The 21,856-nt window shown below is 42.5% G+C and overlaps 1 protein-coding gene across 3 annotated transcripts in view; it reads right to left on the bottom strand.

Annotated features, from left to right (window-relative positions):
• Window positions 1-21,856, bottom strand: part of alk (ALK receptor tyrosine kinase) — a 644,227-nt gene that overhangs the window by 76,351 nt on the left and 546,020 nt on the right. For all 3 annotated transcript variants that reach the window (XM_074691249.1, XM_074691250.1, XM_074691251.1), the window contains exons 9-10: window positions 18,821-18,993; window positions 15,286-15,380 (exon numbers count right to left, since the gene is read on the bottom strand). In XM_074691249.1, the coding sequence (XP_074547350.1) occupies window positions 15,286-15,380; window positions 18,821-18,993 (268 nt within the window). The remainder of the gene's footprint in view (window positions 1-15,285; window positions 15,381-18,820; window positions 18,994-21,856) is intronic.

Below are 21,856 nucleotides of genomic sequence, written 5' to 3'. Positions count from 1 at the left end.
GGCCCAGAAAATGTGGAACCACCAGCAGGGGTCATTCTTTCATTTGTACCACCAATAGCGCCGCAGAGGGAGAGGAATACATAACATCCAGCTCCTCTCCACTCTGTCTGTTTCTGCAGTAGATGGGTAAGCACATTGAGTCACTGTGTTTTGTAGCAATCCATCAAGCCTCCAGCAGCTTCGCTTCCCCAAGACTGAGATCATAGCTCACTTCTACCTTGATCTCTCCTCCTCAAATTATTACCCAGGATTAGGCCTCCCAGGCAAAAGACTTCACTGATTGGCTTTAATGACTTGAAAAGAGAAACCTATGGTTATTTTTAAAGATCCTGAGAGGAGACAGACTTGTGCTTTCAGCTGCTGTAATAGCTGTGCACTGACCTGGAAAAACAGTCACCTGTTCCTATTCTCAGGTTTTCACCAGAGGGGAGCAAGCAGGAGTTCAGACGGTTGCTGAACAGATGAATCGATTTCTTTGATTAGGTCCATGCTCTGCAATCAGTGGTATAAAAGATTGGCCCGAGCTGTGTGAGGAGAAAGCCGCTGCCACATCTGATGAGAGGCTGCAGACGCTACAGGAACAATCAATGCAAGCCTGTCAGCTGAACAACATAACAAAATACTTTACCAGGAATACATGAGTGGTTATAAATATATCAAAATGAATGTCCAGAAACAGGGAAATAACATCCTGGAGGAAACACATTTGATTTTCATGGTTAAATCATCATTGCTTTACTTTTTTAAGCTTAGCCTTTCTAAAACAAACAGAAGTCAAAGTTTTAGCAGTATCTCCAAAAGTGTTTGGAAAAGCTTTATCATCGTAGCATTGGTGGTAACAATACTGAAAATTCTGGCTCAACTTAGCTGTAGGTTCATCCAGAAACAAGTGAAAAGGAGGAGGTGGAGTGGGCTTTAAGGGTTGTGGCAAACAGCAGCGATGCAGCTATTTTATTGAAAACAACTTTTCTACTTTAGTTTTTAAAATACTGAAAGTCAGATCCAGTGTTACAAACATACTTAACTTGGAAACATCAAGTTTGTCACTTAGACTACTGTGACATTAAACTAATATTGCAAAGAAACTATTGGGTGAAAGATCTATTCTGTTGGTGAAACTAATAAATGTCAATTGACGTAAACAAAGCGTTAAAAAGTTAAGTTGTATTTTACTTCCAACTTGGCAAATATACACTGCCTGGCCCCAAAAAAGTTGCTACTAAAAAAAAGGTCACACAGTGTAATATTTAATTGGACTGCTTTTGGCTTCAGTTACAGCACACATTCGCTGTGGCATTGTTTGGATAAGCTTCTGCAATGTCACAAGATTTATGCTCCTCCAGTGTTGCATTAATTTTTCACCAAGATCTTCATTGAAGATGGTAGAGTCAGACTGCTGTCAGTCAGCAATCAGTGAGGCTAACTGGGAGCATAAAGATTGGACTCTGGGACAATGGAAGAAGGTCATGTGGTCTGGTGAGTCCAGATTGACCCTGTTCCAGAGAGGTGGACCATCAGGGTAAGAAGAGAGGCAGATGAAGCAATCACCCATCATGCCTAGCACCTACTGTCCAAGCCTGTGGGGGCAGTGCTATGATCTGGGGTTGCTGCAGTTGGTCAGGTCAAGGTTCAGCAACAGTCTGTGCTCAAAGAATGAGGTCAGCTGACCACCTGAATATACTGAATGACCAGGTTATTCCATCAATGGAGTTTTTCTTCCCTGATGGCACGGCCATATTCCAAGATGACAATACCAGGACTCATCGGGCTCAGATTGGGAAAGAGTGGTTCAGGGAGCATGAGACATCATTTTTACACATGGCCAGGCAGTGTATAAATATTTACATTTACAAAAATATCGACATTCAGAGTTGAAATATTGATACTGTATCAGAGGACACAGTATAGCAACATACTGCCATATCAACATTTTGTTCCTCCAATGTCTATGTGAGAATCTTATCCATAAAATCCCACCTCGTAGATCATGTATGGGTAAAGAAATGAGCTGTTCGGACCACAGCTGCAGTTTAATCTTGCTGCAAAAACGTTAAATTGTTTGTGTGTTTGGGTCGCCCTGAGCTTCTTGAGCCGTCCACATGCAGACGTTACACTAAAAACAAGGGGACTCTGAATCTTTGAAAACTGAGTGGAGAGAAGATTCCAGGATTCTTTGAGTTTTCTAATTGAGAAATTTCTCTTAATGTAATTAAAGAGAGGGACAATCTGTAAAGACCAGTTTACAGCCTCTTTGAGGAGATAAATATGCTATCTGTCTCATTACACACAATAGTAGTGTTTTGCACAGTTGCCCCTTGTCATAAACATTTTATCTTATTTCCTTTATTTTGTGCTACCTCCATATGATTACTTGCATTTTCATTCACAAAGATTTTGCTATCAGTGAGAATTTCAGGAATTTCATTAAAGCCACTAACTAAACTTGATGTGTTGACAGCAAAACATAGCGGTCACTTAAGGGCAAAATGTGCTCTCAACGCCCTCATGTATTAACATTATTCACTAATAGGTCCCCTGATAAGTTCAAGCAGTGCACCAATGACAACCACACCATCAGCGTCTTTTGTCAGACACAAGATTTTCCTCTCAGTCAACTGCATCATGAGCGGAGGGTTCACAAGTGTGTTCATGAAAGATTTGACAGCTAAGATACATTCTAGAGCTGCATTAGCTACATAAGCTATGATAAGGTAACCTTACTGTATTCAGGAGCTACAAAATATAGCTTCTTAAAACCGTAACATTAGCTTAATGTTAGCTTTTCATAGCTTAGCTGTCTCATCACTCATATAATACAGTACATGGGAGTGAAGTCTGTTTGCCGTAAATGTGTCGCTCTAATCTGACATCAGTTTATCATCACTTTTTTAAAAATGCGTTCAGTTTGGAAGAGAAGAAACAGTCGCTTTCTCTACAGGTTTACAGCAAGTACAACAGGTTTTATAGGAATCAAATTAGTCATTTTTTAATATTGTAAAAGACCATTAAGACAATCCCCCTTTCTGTAACAGTTTTTAATTGGCTGTTTGTAAAGATAGGGTTTTTTTGTAATAAAAGGTCATCCCTCTACAAGTGTCTCAGTCCAGTACATGTGAGACACACACGCAAAGGACAGTCCTGGACATCCCCTACCAAGAGACATAAAACTCTAAGTGTGGCTCTCTCTGCTGTAGAGACACATGTCACTGCTGTAAGAGTAGGCCTCACTTCTGACTTTGCAGCAGGTGGCTAAAGGCAGTTAGTATCAGGAATTCACTGATCCGATCAATAGTATTCAGATGCGTGCCTACAGGCCTGAGGGCCTGATCTACCAGGATCCCAAATTACGAGCGCTAAATTGCGTGTGCAAACTAAAAAAATTTGCATGTGCTTTTAGTAGACATGGTGCAGGTGATCTACTAAGACTGGGTGCACATCTGATAACAGGAGCAAACCGCCCTCTTTAAATGAGGATTCAGCGTGTGCTACCTGCTGTCACCATGGAGAGTTTGGGAGAGCAGATGGACAACTATTATTTTATTATTGTTGTTGTTCTTCTTCTTCTTCTTGTTCTTCTTCTTATTATTATTATTATTTTCCTTTCTAAATCTGTTTTTTTTTTCATCCAGATTTGATAATTTTGTAGATCTAGTAATCTTTTCAAGGCTGTAAAACTTGAGGTTAGCCACAGGTGTATGGAAAGTTGGTGAGCTGTTGATGTTGTAGGAGGTAAAGTAGAGCAGTGGCAGGCTTTATTTACAGATGTGATGAATATTTAGTTCAACAAAATGTTAACACATGATTTTATTTAGTGTCAACATCATAAAACATCAAAAACCTCTGTAAGAAAAGTAAAAATCTGTATTTCAATGGGTTTTTTTTAAAGCTACAAGGAGTCATTGCAAAGGAGTCAAAGAGCTGCAGGTTACAGACCCTTGGTATGAGACAATTTTTCTGTGTTTGAAAGTTCTCTTTAATATCGTCAGTCAGAGGTGTATTTGTCATTCACTCAGAGGGAATCTGAGTGGAGCCAGGTGACAAAAATATTAACATTTTTTTCTTTGGAGAGTCTGATCTCTTCTTTGCTCTCCTTCCTGACATATTTTGCAATCCCCCTAAAAACACACAGGAACAGAAGCTGTCAATCATCGTTAAACGTGACATAAAGCCTTGTTTTTAACCTCTTATATCTACTGAAAATAAAACTTTTCAGACAAAAAAAACCTGAATACAAGGCAGCCCATAATATCTTCAAATCACTAAAACAGTCAGATGTTAGAAACATTTCTACCAGGTGTATTCGTTTTTTAAGGTTTGACCACAGCCCATCTGGAATGACAGGAGAGATGGGTTTTTTGATCTATACTGCTGCAGCCACCAGGGGGAGCAGTTTTTGTGACAAGCTCACTTTGAGCTGAGTGAGATGAAGTCCATTTTTTTAGTCTGTTGGAGTGACTTAAATTCTGAAAGTTAGATTTAAAAGTAAACATGTTGAACATGGAGCTGTGGAACTCTGCTGTTGCTATGAGACTCCATTATGATGTCACAGAGACTCCATTGTGATGTCACAGTTGGTTCAGGGTCATAAAGAGCTCCTTCAGCCAGACATATCACAGCCTGGTAAGATCTTCAACAGAGATCACAGTCTACGGTCTACAGCCAAGAGTACGGTCGATAATCCACTCAGGAGATTCAGATCTACATCAGTCTTTGAAAGACAAAAATACAAAGAGCAATGAACTCAAACACACAGCCAAGAAACCAGGCTACACGTGCCGCCCCTCAAGGAGCCACATCAGCCCAGGTCGAAGAACTCAAGAAAGCCCTGGATGGTGCCAACCAGACCATCCGAAGCCTGAGGCAGGAGCAGGGAGAGAGGGCCAGCAATTGGTCTGACGAAAAGATGAAAATGAGCTACAGGATCCACAACGGGAAATACAGGGTGAACCGTCTGGAGAACCTCATTGACCTCAGGGAAAATGGGTTCAAAGAGGAACTCCAGCAGAAAACCCAGACCATCTCCCAACAAGAGACAGAGATCGCTCAGCTCAAAGCCAGCCTCAGGTACAAGGAGGAGCAGATGGAGGCCGCCCAGCGCCTCAACAAGCAGCAGCTGGAAAATGTGTCTGCGCAACTTCAGGTAGAGAGGCAGAAAGTCTCTGAGCTCAGGGACCAGGTTTTCAAGGCGTCTTTGGAAAGCCAGAAGACTGATTCTCTGCACGCAGAGAGCCAGATGAAGCTGGGGAGCCTGAAACTACAGCTTCAGCAGAGGGACAGCACCATCCTGGACCTCAGAAAGGAGAGAGAAGACCTTTCCCAGAAACTCATCCAGACTACAGCCCAGCTCAGGAGGAAAGACAACCTGGTCCTCCAGAAACAGGGTCTTTGGGAGGAGAAAGTCAAAGCCCTGCAGGAGCAGTTCTCCAAAGACATAGAGGAGAAAGTCAAAGCCCTGCAGGAGCAGTTCTCCAAAGACATGGAGGAGAAGCGAAATGAGTGGATCGCTCAAATCAGCAAGGTCCAGGAGGAGAAGGGACACCTGGAGGAGAGGAACCAGGTACTGACTGACACAGTCAAAGAGAAGGAGGAGGAGACCAGGGTCATGAAGATCAGAATCCTTGAGCTCCAAAAAGAAAACAACACACTGTCTGAGCAGAAAAAGACTCTAACCACCAGAGCTGAAGGGGCTGAGGTGGAAAAACAAGAAATGGCCCAGAAAGAAAAGACTCTGACGGCCAGAATCAAGGAGCTGGAGGAGGAGAGGACAGAGCTGAAACTCATCATCACTCAGAAGAAGAGGAGCTTCTTTGTGAAGGTCTTCAAAAGGGAGACGGAGGAGGAGAAGACACTGAGGAGACAGCTCAAAGCCAAAAAGAAAGAACTGAAGGAGCTGAAATGCCAAGAGGAGAAGGAGCTGAAGGAGAAGAACAAGAAGGGCAAGACCAGTGAAGAGGAAGAGGAGGAGGCTCCTTGTTGTTCAACTGACACTGAGCAGCAGTAGCTCCTTCCTTCTTCCCTTCCCCTTTCCCTTTCTCTTCTCTGTCTTCTCTATCACCTCTCCTATCATCACCCCCATTGGCCCACTCTAAATAACCTAGTCCAGGCAGATGGCCATCCACCAAAGCCTGGTCATTCTTTTCTGTCCCTAAAATTAAAAAAAAATAAAAATGAAAAAATAAAAAATAAAAAAATAAAAACAAATACAAAAATAAATAAATAAATACATTTGTTTGTGTCTGAATCTAAGAGTGTGAAAACAAATAATGGAACTACCACAATATCTAAACATTGAAAAAATCTAAGCACATTTCTGCTTTAGACACTTCCTTTAAAGTTTGAAAATGTGTCTGGTTTCAACAAAGCTGAGTTCCAAATTGATTGAGGTAATCTGTTTTTCAAAGTGTTTTTAATGTGCTGTAAATTTATTCAACATGGCTTTGGTTAAAAAAAAAGACATTTTCACAGGTACACAGGTTGACTCAGTAGTCAGCAGGCATTAAAAACACCTGCAGGAGGTGAGAGCTCGGTCCAATGTGGGGCTTACACTCAACCCTGACACTTGGGCCAACATTGCGCACATGAAGCAGCTAGTTGGTGCTGTGTCTGGGCTGACATTGACTGTCAATGCCCTGAATGTCCAGAAGTCATTCAGTGACAGTGGTCTTTCAACTGAGCTGCCGACAGATGAAGAGGGAGGTTCATCTCCTGTGCTCTCTGGAGATTGCAGGAGATAAACACTCATTACGCACGGGTGCAGCTGGTGAAAACACAAAGCTCCAATTGACGTCTCAGAAATGACGTCGGTGGACAGATGGTATGTCTTCACTATTCTATTTCTGACAGTTCAAATTTGTTGACACGTGCCCTTGTCTGTTATTGCACCTCTATGTCCTACTTATGCCACGATGACCACAGCTGTTTGTGCGTAACGCTGTGCCGGTTTGCGCCTGCTTTTTTAAACGTTATAATTATATATGCAAAAGCAACGACCCCAAATAGTTCTAGTTTTGACAAATCAAATTGCATGCGCTAAATGATTTAATCTGTATCACCTTCTTTTAGATGATCTGCATATATTCTGCATGTTCATGAAGCAAATGGATTGCACATGGTATTTTGTTCATTTGACAGACGCAACCCTTGGTGCACCTGGTAAATCAGCTTGGTGTGTGCTATCAAGTTTGCATGTGTTTGTCTACATGCAAATCTTTAGTAGATTAGGCCCCTAATGTAGGCAGCTTACAACTCCTGGGAATCTTCTTCATGTCTGCAGTGTGTGTGTGGTCACAGAAAGTTCACTGCTGGTATTTTACAACATTAGAAGATCAGCGTCATACCCTGTTCAAGTTGTTTTAAAAGAAACATACCCCGTGCACTCAGCCACTTGAAACACACTCAATCCTATCAACAAATGTCCCTTTTCTGTAGTATGAGTCATCAAAGTGCAGGCGTCAACAAAAGCACTCAGCATTGTATGGAGAAATGGGATAGGGCCTGAGTTTTTAGATTTCTGCTTTTAAAAGGAGATTTAAGATCTTCAAGTTTTTTTGATAAGCTGCTTTTTCCAAAAGTTATTGAGTAACTGGATCAGGTGAGGTCTTGGACTAACCTATGCTCCATGGTGCTGTGTCTTTGACCACTGCTTGATCTGAATCCTTCAAACCCTAGGTCTTGTGTTAGACTTTTTAAAATCTGGGCTTGGCCGTGACTTGGTCTAGCCTGAGGTGGCTTTCATGGGGCCTCTAATATAACTCTGTTATTAGTCCAACACATTTACTGACCTAGAGAAAGCTCAGTAACTGCCAAAACAATTTCCTTTTATTTAAAGTTAACTTAAGTTAACAGTAGCAAACACATGTTGCCCAGTCCACAGGGGAAAAAAAGTTTTTTAATTCTTTTAAAGAAGGTCTGAGTGGTGCATTGCTTATATGTAAGCAGAAAGGCAGAATTATCCATTTAGGAATAGAGGCAGATGAGTAATTTAATTTAGCCAAAGTACTTAAGTATTTAAATAGTGGTCATTTTAAATATTATGGAATAATATATCAGTAATGTGGTTATACTCAGATTTTCAGGTCTGTTTTCTCCCTCATTCTAGAAGAAAACATCAAACCATGATGTACTAAATGCACTTTTTTACTCTGTAGTCACTGTAATTGTAAAAAATACTAGTTCTGAATTAAGGAGTTGAAGAAACATGATGGATGCTTTTAACTGAAAAAAAAAAAAATACTAGTTCTGAATTAAGGAGTTGAAGAAACATGATGGATGCTTTTAACTGAAAAAAAAAAAAAATTGACAGATTAATCTAATCAGATTATTTACAAGTTGCAGCCCTAGCAAGTTTTAACAGGTGTAATGTGAGTTTATAGTATATCAGTTTGTTCTCTGGGGTGTTGTTCTGGGGCTTTTTAGTCTGGTGGTCCACAAGATTTTATGAAGGGATAAGTGGACCTTGGTCTGAAAAATTGAGACACTTTCTTTGACAATCATTTTAAACAATGGTGGGTTGTTAGAGGGCTGTGTTGGACCAAAATGACTTAACATAAGCCCAAGTCACCAAAGTCTTGTTCACGTTCTCTGTGGTATCTCTGATGAGACCATGCTTCTCATAATCAGTGCTTCATGAAGACGTAGGCCGGCCATGCATATTGGAGTCGTGTTACCATGCTTGATTACAGCAGGGTACAGATGGTCAGTGTGATCCCCTCATGGAAAACTAGAGGAAAGAATATTTTGTCTTCACATGGGCTTAATCATCAAAGGAGTCTCACTAAGGTTTAAGTCTTTTTTAACATGATCTATAACTTTTTTCAGGAGTAGAACCCCACTGTCTTACTCTGAAATCTAACCAAGCAGCCTCATTCCTTGAGTCCTGTGAACATCTTTGAAGCCAGAGAAGTGATGCTACTCTGAGGGTCTGTAAATTGACCACTCTGACTAAGATTTGGGGTCTTATGGCTCTGGATTTTAACGCCTTATTTTCAACTTCCTCCTTCCAAAGACTCAGTAACAGTGCCCAGCTTGAACGCTGTAAATGTGTCTGAGTTTCTTCTGCCCATTGTTCTTGCGCTTGATTTAAAGTTCTGTGAAAACCGCCCTCAGTGGCTCTGATGCTCATGACCTCTTGTAGCTTGCTGGGAAAACAGAAGACTTTAGAGGTTATTTCAGAGAAGTCAGATAAGGTTCACATCTGTTTGCAGTGCTGATAAGACCGCCATGGTGCTAAACAAAAAAAGGCCAAGGGTTCACATCTTGACCTACAGCTATTCTGCTCGTCCTGCTTTTGATTTATAACTTCTTTTAGCAGAGCTGGAGACAAAAGACCGGGCTCATAATGTGTTAGCCTGAAAGCAGCCAAGCTCATTTAGTCCAACCGCAACAAAGCCTCAGTCTATTAACACCCAGGAGAGCCACATTTACAGTCTTTGGATGAAATTTTGCTCTTCAGACATGCAAAACAATATGCTGCAGATGCTTCCATCTGAGTCAATGACCTGCTTGTAAAGCTTCATTTCTCTCCTGCATATGGAAAAGGCTCATGAGAGGAAGATAACACAGTTGGAGGGGTTATTCTGATTTCATAAGGAGAGAAAAGTACATGTTTCTAGCTGTATACTGGCCTGTTTGAGGAGCAGCAGAGTAGTATCACGTTAGTCTACACATTGGCTGCCTGTTATTCTCTACAGGGTTTACAAAGACGGTGAGCTGCAGCAAGTATGAGTTAATGGTTTCATGCTTTACTTTTAAAGTAAGATAACATCAGCAGCACATTTATGAAAAGGTGACGTATCCAGAATGTAGCAGGAAGAGCTGCACAGGCTGGATATGCAGCAGAAATTCATCATCACGCTCAGTAAATGTGACGATCAAATGAGGAGCCCACATCGTCTCATTTGCCTCCTTGGTGAGCACAAATCAGGCTCTTCTGCTGTGGTGAGTATATCAGGGGACAGAATGAGACATTTCATCTTTATCTATGTAATCATTTTACCACCAGCCCCCCCCTCCCCCTCCAGCCCACTCCCCTGTTAGCTTTAGGCTCACCGTTTATGCCAATATGGCAGGGGGCTCCCTCAACAGCTGAAGGCTTTGGAAGAGACTGCATGGTGCCATTCCGTTTTGTCTGCGAACACCTGCTTCGACTTAGAGCTAACAACTTGACATTGATATTATTTGTGCTTGAGTTAAAAGGACGTGTATGATCCTGTGGGTGATACGTATCATTATACACAATCGAAACTCTGCAGCTGGTGGTCCGTAATAGAACTTTCTCTGAGTCAAGAATTGTGTAATTTTGGCTCCAGAGCTCAAAAAAGCTCAGCACTGCTTTCCTAAAATCTGTCAGCCAGAAAATCAATAGCTCATTCCCTCGCCCTGTAATCCTCAAATAAATATGATTGTCTTCGTCTCCACTGCTCGGGAGCTTTGATACAGACAGGGTTTATGTGCAGATTTAATGGATCTCATATTACACACCTGTGATTGCAGTGCGCTCGCTTGTTTGGAGCAGCACTCGGCACAACACCGTCTCTCTGTAAGTGAGCACCTTAAGGCCTGCTCCGTGTTTTCAACAAGTTCAAAACTTTTATATCTTCAACCAGCTCACTAATAAGGTTTACTGCATTGTCATTCCGAGCATGGGGGTTACACGCTACAGCCGCAGACACGGCATTGGTATGCTGCAGCAGCAGCAGGAGCAGGACTCAGCAGGTCCACCACAGAGCAGCATGAACCAGAGGGCAGGGCAGCAGCCTGCGTGGCTGTCACTGTTCATTAGCAGGGCGCCGTAAGCTGTCTGAAGCTTACCAAAGGCCAGGCATGGGAGGGGGCGGGGGGGCACCTTGTTTCCATCCAAATATCTGAGGCTGCTGCAGATAGGCAGCTGGCTTTATTTCTTTGGGAAACAAGGGGTTTGAAAGCGTCTGTGCTGTGATAATATTTACAACAAGCTATGAAGGATGCTTTCTAATATCTCTCAGCTGACTGCACTGCTTCTGTAAACGTTTTAAAATCTGAAGGTGGCAGACAACCTGGGAGAGAAACCTGCGAGTTAATGGTCCTAATCAGCACTAATGTATTTACAATCTCTGTGAATACACCCAGGTTTATAAAACATCTGTGCCTACTGGTCCAAGCTGTGTCTTGATGTTTCTAATCACCCGGCTGATAATCAATGAAACAAGTACGTTTCAGTCGTATGGTGTCGCACCGACCAATCAAATGAGTTGAACAACAAAGACTGAGCTAACATTAATCATCTCAGGCGATCGAGGCGACGAGAGCTGAGGAGCCATGTTCCCTGTGTGATGCTGGTGAGTCACTGCAGAGGAAGCAGGTACCGCCGTTAATGCCGCTCAGCGTGTGGTGAAGACATGTTGGTTCACAGCAGAGTGACAAAGAGAAAGATGAACTTCTTCTGCCGTCTCACTCAATAAACTAATTTAATGAAGCTGCTGAAGATAGACTGAAGAACCGACAGCCTCGCCCAGCACCTGAAGGGCAACTGATGCATCATCAAGCCCACATGCTTACCAATCTATACATCAGGCTGAAGTGAGAAGAAGAGTTACGAAAAGGTCAGGGATGGCTGATTCTCCATATAATGAGCTCTCTGTATGTTTTCACCGAAACACGTCACAGGGATGTGTCTTAACACTCTGGGATCCATATCGCTAATCACTCATGGCTGTCGCTGTTGGAAAATGGCTCCTTTGCTGCGCTTCAGCATCCCATCAGCTGCTCTGATTGATGGGCAATAAGATGTGGCTGTGGCATGTGTGGCCGTACTGCTGGTAATGGATACCTGGTCTAGATGAAGAACTTGCCATCTGGAAAGTGAGCATATTATGGATGGATGATCTTTCAGCGCTGCCAGACCAGAGCTGTTCCTGCTCCAGAGGACATAAAACACAATTGATGTGCAAATATCTCCTGGAAAATGTCATCTCTTTAAATAAAGAGCCTCTGACCCAATAAGCCGGTGTTGATACAAGGCGATGGAGATTCTGCTGCAGCCCACACTGACAGCAATATCTCACATCATATTCAGCTTATGAACTCTGTGTTATCTGTGAACTATGTTATCTGATTGGATTTTACAATTCAGGTAATGGAGCACAGATAATATCTGCGGTTGATGAATAAAATCTGCAGAAAAACATCATCTGAAGGTGAAAAGAGAGCAGACTTAGAGAGCCAGCTGCTCCTGCATTTCTTACATTACAATTCAAATAATAAAAATAAAACTACATCTGAATTTAATATCAGTAGCTCTTATTCATCTCTACATAGAAGACTTTACTGCATCACACCAATAACTTCCCACCCAGAGCCAAAAAAAAAAAAAATGTCAGTTTGCCCAATCAGCCCATTATCACATTTAGTCAGAATGAGGCAGAAGAGAAAGCGTGTCAGGGTGACCCCCGTGGCCCTGCTTCTTGAGTCTAATCCTGGGCGAAGTCGGTTTAACACTGCTTCATTTTCACTCATTGTCAGAGTTATATGCAGGTGTTGAAATGCTCGGACATTATTATGCCCGTCACACTTCAAACAGGTTCCTCCGTGTAGACAGAGAGGAAGGGACGCGCTGAACCCCTGACCTTTCATTCTCCTGAGGCCAGACTGGGATGTCATGTTTCTGCTGTTTCTTCATCCTGACAAACCATCTCAATTATCCTACAGGAAATATACGGAAAGGTGACAGGAGGCCTGACCTTTCTGAGCCTACAGAACAATACTGAAAAAAGCCCCTTATCAGTCAGGCAGCTACATGACAGCAGACTTATACTTGTTCTAGCATTTACTGACAAATCAAAGTTTCTTAGCGTGAGGGGGCCCAAAAGATCCAATAACCTAATTCTCAAAATCTTTGTCATGTCAAAATAAAGCTGCTGTATATCAGTGAGGTGCACAGACTGTTTGAAGGGCGGGGGCAAAAAGAAGAAAAAAGACACATAAAGCGCATGTTCTTCAACCCAAGAGGGCTGCTAGTCATTTTAAGCAGCAGGGAGGGCACTTCAGCGCATGTTTTGGCTCCCAAGCCAAGCACTATAGCATGTGGTTTTGCTCCCAAGAGGGTACTTTAATGCTAGTTTTGGGTGCCTCGTGGACACTGTATCTTGCATTCTGGCTCCCTAGTGGGCACTTTAGCTACATTTTGGTTTCCTGGTGGGCACTGTAGTGTGTGTTTAAGATCCTGAGTGGGTACTTTAGATTTTGTTGGATCCCAAGAAGGTACTTAAGTCCAAATTTTGGCACCCAAGTGTAGGGATGGGTACCTTTCACATTTGAAACAATACAGTACCTATACCTGGTACCTGGCAATCGGTACCAGTATTCAACGGTACAAATTTTTGGTACCTTTTTGTGGTTATGTGGTAAAAAAATATCAATTTGTTTGGTAATAAAATAGATATTTTTTCAATTTAACATATTTATTCTCCAATATATATCTCTGCAATGCTGTGTTCATGTCCAGCATGTAAAATAGTCTACTCTTCCTCTCCCTCACAGTCACAAGGATGTGTTCAGGTACCTAAACATGGTACCTTTTGGTTTTACGTGAATCGGTACCCGATACTTTTGACAGAATTCGGTCGGTACCTAGAAAAGTACCTAATTTGGTACCCATCCCTACCTAAGCGGTTGCTTCAGCCACATTTTGGCCCCAAAAAAGGCACCCTGTTGCACATTTAGGCTCCCGAGACAAGACTTAAGTGTGTGTTTTTTCCTTAATTGGACACTAAAGCATGTGTTTTGGCTCCCAAGAAGGAACTGTTGCCTCCTTTTTTTGCCCAGCACTTAAGTCGCATCTTGGCTCCCAAAACAGCACTTTGGCATGGGTTTTGGCCACCAACTGGGGGCTTCAGACACATTTTGGCTCCCAGAAGAACACACTGGGGCACTTTCTGTCTCCCAAAACAAGACTTTAGCGTGTGTTTTTACTCCCAAAAGAGCACTTAAGCAAGTGTTTTGGCCACTATGAGGGCACCTGGTCCTCAAGAAGGCACTTAAGACTGCATTTTGGCTTCAAAGACAAGACTAAGGTGTGTTTTTGCTCCTGATTGGGCACTGTAGCAAGTGTTTTGGTTCCAAAGAGGGATGTTTCCTGCTTTATGGAATGGCACTTAAGCCCACATTTTGGCTCCAAGAAAGGCACACTGGTGCACATTGTGGATCCCGAGAGGGAACTTAAGTGTTTGTTATTGCTCCCACGAGGACACTTAAGGACGTGTTTTGGCTCCCAAGAAGGCACTGTAGCCTGCTTCTTGGCCCCACAGATTGCATTTTAGCATGTATTTTGGCTCCCAAGGGGGCACTGGAGCCTGCTTTTTGGCCCCTGAGAATGCACTTTAGCTGCATGTTTTCTCCCAAGACAAGACTAAGGTGTGTTTTTGCTCCTAATTCTATCTCCTATTTGGGCACTTTAGCATGTGTTTTGGTTCCAAAGAGGGATGTATCCTACTTTATGGAATGGCACGTTAGCCCACATTTTGACTCCAAGAAAGGCACACTGGTGCGCATTGTGGATCCCAAGAGGAAACTTAGTGTTTGTTATTGCTCCCACGAGGACACTTAAGGACATGTTTTGGCTCCCAAGGGGGCACTGTAGCCCGCTTTTGGGCCCCAAAGAAGGCACTTTAGCTGCTTTTTTGCTCCTAAGACAAACTTAAGTGTATGTTTTTACTACTTATTGGGCACTTAAGCACCAGTTAAGGCTACCACAAGGACATTTTAGCATGTATTTTGACCCCCAAAAGTGCACTGTTGTGTGTTTTGGCTTCCAAGAGGACACTGTAGCCCACATGGTTTTGGCTTCCAAGTCAAGCTCTTTGCCCGTGTTTTTCAACAAATGGGGCACGAAGGGTGCGACCCCCCTGCCCCCACAATATCCCACCCCTGTGCACACCACTGCTGTTCATTAGTAAGTATATTCTTTACAGTTTGTCCACACTTGAAGCTTTTTAAAGTGTTTATTGGTAGCTAAAAGTTCTGAACTGAAGAGTATGCACTGTGTTGGGACCATGCCAGAGGAACTGCTGTGAATAAATAAATCACTGATAAGTGAGTCCTTAATGAATGCTCCAAAGTGTGCAAAACTGCCAGTCAGTCAAATTGTATCAGCGTACAGCATGAACATAGGGCAGACCTGTATTGATTATTAATTCTTTTTTTCCCCATCGTCCTTGTCAGGGTCAATCAATCCAGCAATCAGCTCAACCAGGCTTTGATAAAGTGGCAGAGGAAAAAAAAAGACAGACTCAACATTTTCACAGTACTCACATGCCAGGAAACAGTCCATACTGAAGGAGACGTTGTCAAGAGAGATGGCTGAACCGGGTCCAGGTCCATCTTCTGTGCTGAACTGCAGCCAGAACCTGCAGAGGGACAGAGTGGGTTTAACTACCTCACAGCCTGCAGGCGGACGGAGGATGGAGAGCTTGTGACTGAAGCCATGAGAGGAGGAGGATTTATTGTGCTCTGAAAGAAATGCCACTGAGGGTTGGCTCTTTAAGCGTGTGCATTGTTGTGTGCCCCATGACAGCTCAGTCTGCATTGTTCAGCATTGTTTGCTCTTTAAGCAGATACATGGAATCAAAGGATAAATGGATGTGACACGACTGAATTAATCTGAAGAAAAAAAACAATCAGAGCAGGTAGAGGTGTGGATCTAAAACCTGGATGTTTTGGGTGAAGTTCTTGTTCACTTACTGGCCAAGGCTTAGAGAGCACAGTTGATACTACTCTCTGTCTGTACCTTCAGCACAGAGCTGGCAGAGACGCTTGGCTTAGCATAAAGATAAAAGACAGGGGGAAAGGCCCAGCCTGGCTCAGAAACAGATTTTTTTTGTTTCAAGTCTTTAAACTGCAATTCAATACTTGGTTGAGCTACTTCTTTTGTAGGGTGAGCTTATAGACAGCCAAGAAATTACCAAACTGAAAAAGAGAGGGACCAGATAAAACTTGTCAGACTGTTCTCACTTCCAACGTACAGACCGAGTTTCATGGCAGCGAGAAAAGATAGTTCACTCCTTCAGCTTTCTGTTTGGATGTTGCATTGAGGAGGTTTAACATGAATGTGCATGGGATGGAGTGTAATGCATGAGTCAAACCTAATCCACCATCTCTTCCCTGTACCAAACAGATAGATTTTAGAGCCTTAAGGCGGGAACACACTACAGGGTAATGGGGCAGATATTTGTCCTGATCTCCTCCTTACGATCAAAGCCAGCAAAAGGCTGGATTGTCTGATGTTTGCACATGACATGGTGTGTGATTTCCTGTGGTGTGGGGTGTGTTAGGAGTAATTTTTTCTGGTCAGGGCTGCTCAGAAAGCCTCTGATTCAGAGATCATAGATAATAAACATGTTTAATACATTTGATTAGAAATCCTGTGGTGTTTTATTTTTTCTTCATAGATACTTGTGTATTAGATTTTGCTATATAAATATGTGTGAATTTGCATCTCTGCATTTGCTCTGTTTGTCTCGCCCCTGCCTTGGCAGGAAGCAGGATTTGGGATACATGTGGCTCTGGATTAGGTTGACCTGTTATTGGTTGTGTGTATAATTTCTCAAGTTATTACTATTATTGTTATTATCATCATTATTATCATTATTATTTTGAATCAATTTAATAAAATTTATTTTAACATATTTTTTTATTTTTTCTGTTTTTCCTTTTTTTTTTCTTTCAACATATCTCATGTTCTCTATAGGAAAATTCACGAGCACAATTAATGTTATTCTTACGGATCTTGAAAATCTCAATAAAAAAATAAAAAAAAAGAAACTGAGTGGGTATAGTGTGTAATGTCACGTGTGCCGTAGCAAAACCAATCAAGACTGAGCTGGCTCAGCTGACTGACTGAAAGAAAGTAAGAAATCTATCTGTGATGCTTGTGTTGACTTTACTCACCACCAACTCACACTATCATGCATACAGCCCATATCCCCACTGTCTCCACAACTTTTTCCATTATCTTTTTTTTCTGTGTTTTTTCTAGAGGCTGAAAATAACCATTATTGCTATTTCCCATTCATCCATCATGTTCGTTTACACTGAAGTTATGTTTTACTACGCAAGATTTGTAATACTGAGTGTTAAGAAGCTGAGCAGTCCATTTAGATCAGTACAGTTTGGTACAGGTTAGCGCCATTAAGCCTGATCCTGTTTGAGTTTCCACAGCCAACCCTGCCCCCTTTTGGTAGGTGTCGTGTAAGCAGGATGCCGATAGCTGCATCAGTTAAAAAAATAGCCATAGCAGCGAAAACACAGTGTTCCCTGCTAATTGTTTACGGCGACACAGTAAACAAAGATTAACAGTGAGAGACACCCAGCTTATGTCTTCTTTGTGATTGGGATGTGGCTCTTTGTTACGTAGCGTAATCAAGCTTTGTTTCAGAGGAAGCTTTGTGCTGCCAGGAGAGATACAGCTACTGTCGCACGGTAAGTGACGATTCTTTTGACCGATCAACGGATTGCAGTGTTGTAGCTCCACCTTCTGAGAGCGGATTAGTTTAGTCTGGCACCCCTACGGGAGGGTGCCAAATAGTGAAACAGCTCATCTTGGCTATTTCGAGAGCTGTCCCAGGATCACAGTAGAGATGCTGTAAAATGTCTGCCGTGTTGAGACGAACCAAACTCAAGCGCTTGGTGGAAACGGGGCTTTAGTGTGTGTTTTGCTCACATCATAGGAGAGAGATCTTGTGCGATCCATCTTTTGTCATCATCAAGTGTGTGCTCTCTAAATGTGTGAAGGTTTGAAGAATCTCGTAGTGTGTACCAGCCTTAACCCAACCAACCACTTTTTGTTGTTGAACATGTTGTTGGTTTTATAGGTCTCCTCATAAAAATCAGATTTAGTCTCTGACCTCATGAAGTAGGGATGCTAATCTTGAGTATAAGGCTCTTTGAAAATAACCTACAGCAAATATTAGTCCTTAATTAAATGGTGTTCCTCCCCTCCACACACCTGCAGTCCTTCAGGTAGGATTAGTCAGGTTAGCACAAACATTCACTTTCTAATTCAAACCACTGTTCTGTCCTGGCTTTGCAGCACTCCGGGCTGTATTTCTGATTCTATTTAAGCTCTACAAAGGTCAGTGTGCAAAGAGTGGCAGGTTCATCTCGTGGTTACGGACATGACATTCTAATTAAGAGCACAAGCACAGCTGACTGCATAACCCAGGAATCAAAAATTAATCACTCTCAGGGGAGCAGGATTATCTAAGCTCCAATGGCAAAGAAAGCCAGTCAGGCAAACAGACAAACTGCCTTTTCTGGGGTTCCTCTGTTTTTCTGTGCTTATTTTATTTTGTTTAATTCCTCTCTTTTCTGAGGGGAAATCAGGGCCATGTCTAATTGGAAGGCAAGCAGGATGAGAAGAGCCTTGTGTATTGATTTCAACCCTCTTTATCGCAGAAAAGGAGGGATGAAAAGAGAGGAGGGTATTTTGTACACATGGCAGGTCCATGGCATAAAACTAGAGTCCCTATGGGCTTCATTAATTTTTTGGAGTTGAGAGGAAATTCTTCCCAGAAAATGGAATGTAAATGTTGAAAATCTGCATTTATGAGAGGTGAAAAGGAGGAGGGAGGGCTTCTTGTTTCTGTTTCTTTAAACCTCCTTTTATCTGAGGGGACTTGAGGACTTGTAGGTATGTGCAGGATGTTTATTTGGATGATATCTAGATGCTTTATTTGCTCTCAAACACTTCACAGAGCCAGTTTGAGGCTTTTCCTGACAGCCCAGGTGTACAGGTTGGTGTGCTCAGACTGCTTGTACATGTGTTGACTAAAGTATGTATTCCTCATACCAGTCTGCCAGGCCGTAAAGAGGGAGCACGACAAGCTTCCAGCCCTTCTCAGATTTTGGTTCGCTGGCTGAGTGCCACAGTCGGCGCTGCTCATCAGGGCCCGTGCTGTTCTCCACGATCCACAGAGACAGTGAGACCTTCTGTAATCCTCCTGAGCACAGCCAGAATCGTACCTGTTGAGGCAAAGGTGCAGAAAAATCACAATGAGGTATGGAGTAAACAACATCAAATCTGCTGTTGTGAGATTTATAGAAAAAAGTTGTGTGGGAGTTTACAAAACACCGCAGCATCCATAACTTCTTTTGAAAACATTTTCAGTCAAAGCAAAGCAGCCGAGTGTGTTATCAGACAAGGAAGGGATGCTCTTAAACTGCAATGAGATCAATCAGCAACAGCCATCTGTTCACTTCTAATTATTCCAAGATTAATGGAATTCAACCAGGATCATAAATTGGGTTATTTTACTACCTATGCTCCTGCTGCATGCTGCAGCACAAATCAATCTCATTTCGCTGTTTACAGGCGGATATGTTTGATTTAAACAGGCTTGAAACCAAACAACACACGTGTGATAGCAGGAATCAAACAGTGAAAGGAATACTCAAGCTGCCTAACAAGCATGGGATGTGACCATGTCCCTGTACGGCATTTTTCTCACAGCCAAGAACATTATTCTTGCCTCAGCGTTTCAGCAGAACAGACGCCGGCTTAAGTCTGATGAAAAACACATGTCAGGACAACACTGCCCATATGACTGAATGCAACACTTTTATTCTGACAGCTTGCATTGTGCTTGTCAATAGCAGGCTGCAGTCCTTATCATCAGTTGGAAGACCACATGGTGACCGCGTAAACATCAAGATTACAGGCGCTGCTCAGCACTCAGTGGGCACATCATGAAAGTGAGCACGGACTGTAGCTAATACCCAAAACTAATATCCCCAACATGGTCGTCCAGAAGCAAACAGGCTGCGTTGAACAGCACCGCTTCATTGCAGAGAGAAGGATTTAGAGTGTTAATCTGGAATCATGGCTAATCTTTGACTGTGTGCCAGGAGGCTGAAGGAGCGGTGCCACACCGCCTTCACTGCCTGTTCCTAAACCTCACAAACCTTTTATTCACACCTGAGTGGCAGCAAACTCCTCTTGTTGTATTTTTCATCTCTTTCTTTTTTTCCTCATCTGACTCACTTAGCATGCCTTTCATGCAAAGACAAACAGTAACTCCCTTCCGTCTGTTCTGTCATCTTGTTTTTTGACCTCTGACATTTGCATCACCTCCTCAACTCCATCTTCCACTTCTATCACCTCACATCGATAACAGCCTCCACAAAGTGTTTGCAAGGGGCCAAAGGTCGCTGTGATGAGCAATATCACATCAACCACTGGAGCTATAAATGCAAGATGCAACAACATCAATCAAGGCTTGGAGCTGCTACTGTGAGCACTTTAAGTGAAGAATGTACAACCACTAATGTTTTCACACAACGGTCATCGGGTGCAACCTGTGATTGACAAGTCCAACCTCAGACAGTTAGTGTGTCTCAGGATATTTAAATGGCACGGTGTCGACCTGCTGTCTCTGCACATTACTCTTTAATTTAGCAATTAATCAAATATGACAGCCCTCCACTCCCTCTCATCTCCTCCTCCCAGAGAGAAACAAAACGTGGCTCGGAAACCATAAATTGAAAATTAAAATTGTATTCCTTTTATCATTACATGGCTGGGTGATATATTTGGCTCTGATTGGACACTACCCTGCACAGTTTATGAATACAGCCTGTTATTTCCCCGAAGCAGACTAACCATAAACATATTAATGTGCAGGGAGAAGTTCAGTTTGACAGACATTGTTCTGTTAAGTGGAAAACCGAGAAAAGAGACTAAATCATAGAAAAAGAAGGAGAATTCAGAGACAGGACTGGGAGCTAAGATAGAGTAATCCATAAGACTGAAGGTGGTACAAAACACTTGACAGAACACAGTACAAGTGTTTTTCAGTGGTGTTGAAAATTAAATGTCACAGGCATAGGTGTGGGGTGGATTCATGTATAACCATGACTACATTTACAGTCTGCTTGACTCAAAGTTTGAGCAGACGCTACACATTGTTCCTGGTCCCACTACCCCTGCCAGGGTCCCAATCCCTTATAACAACCCAATAACAACCCAATAACAGTGCTTCTGTCCTTTTCTCAACAGCTCTGACTTGAAGAAGTGCTAATGTGGTGATTTTCTATGGTGTATAATCTACAGTACTTTGGGGTCCAATGGCCCCTGAAGGACCTGTTGGAGGACTGTACTTTGAAGCAAAGGTACCTTGTTTTTAGAACAGCTTCACTGCTCCACATTTTCTTTTTTAAGGGACTGTGAGGAGTTTCAAGTGATTTTGAAAAAGCCTACAACCAATCCACAACTTAAAATGGGATTATCAGCGCCAAGGTAAGATATTTCTGAATGCTATTTCTCAGTCTCCTGATGGGGTCTGCAAGGACCGGATTGATTTACAACATGTCGAAGTCCCCATGACAACCCCCGTGCTGGCCGGGCTAAACAGGATAGTGATAGAGCACAACCCACAGTCAGCAGTTATTCTGCAGTGGTCTGTTCAAACTGGAGAGTCTATCAATAAAATGAAGAGTGAGGTTACGTTAGCTCTGATTGGTAGATGACTGGCAGGACATAACCAGGATTCACTAACATTACACATTACAGACATGTCTTAGAGCACTGGGCTACAACTACAAACTGAGTTTACAAACTTTGAGTGTTGACACATTTCAAACAATAGCTTTACGTCACTTCAAACAACACATTACATCAGCACTTTCTATCTTGTCAAACTGTCTTGAACAAAGAAAAGTAGTGTTGAAAAGAAGAGCTGCTCTCCATTTATTGCCTTAAAGCAAACACACACCTTTTGACAGTGGGTGCAAGTGCTCATGGGAAATTGAGTCTTTATACTGTAAAAACACAAGCTTTTCCAAACACTCCTCACAGCCCCTGTTTTTTAGTGTTCCAACCCTATATACT

Source organism: Halichoeres trimaculatus, unplaced genomic scaffold (assembly GCF_033239565.1).
Source record: "Halichoeres trimaculatus isolate MK-OKI-2021-1 unplaced genomic scaffold, fHalTri1.1 fHalTri1_scaffold_17, whole genome shotgun sequence".
In the NCBI taxonomy this organism is placed as follows: Eukaryota; Metazoa; Chordata; class Actinopteri; order Labriformes; family Labridae; genus Halichoeres; species Halichoeres trimaculatus.
The sequence above is the reverse complement of the archived record's forward strand: the minus strand, read 5'-3'. Positions and strand labels throughout refer to the sequence as shown.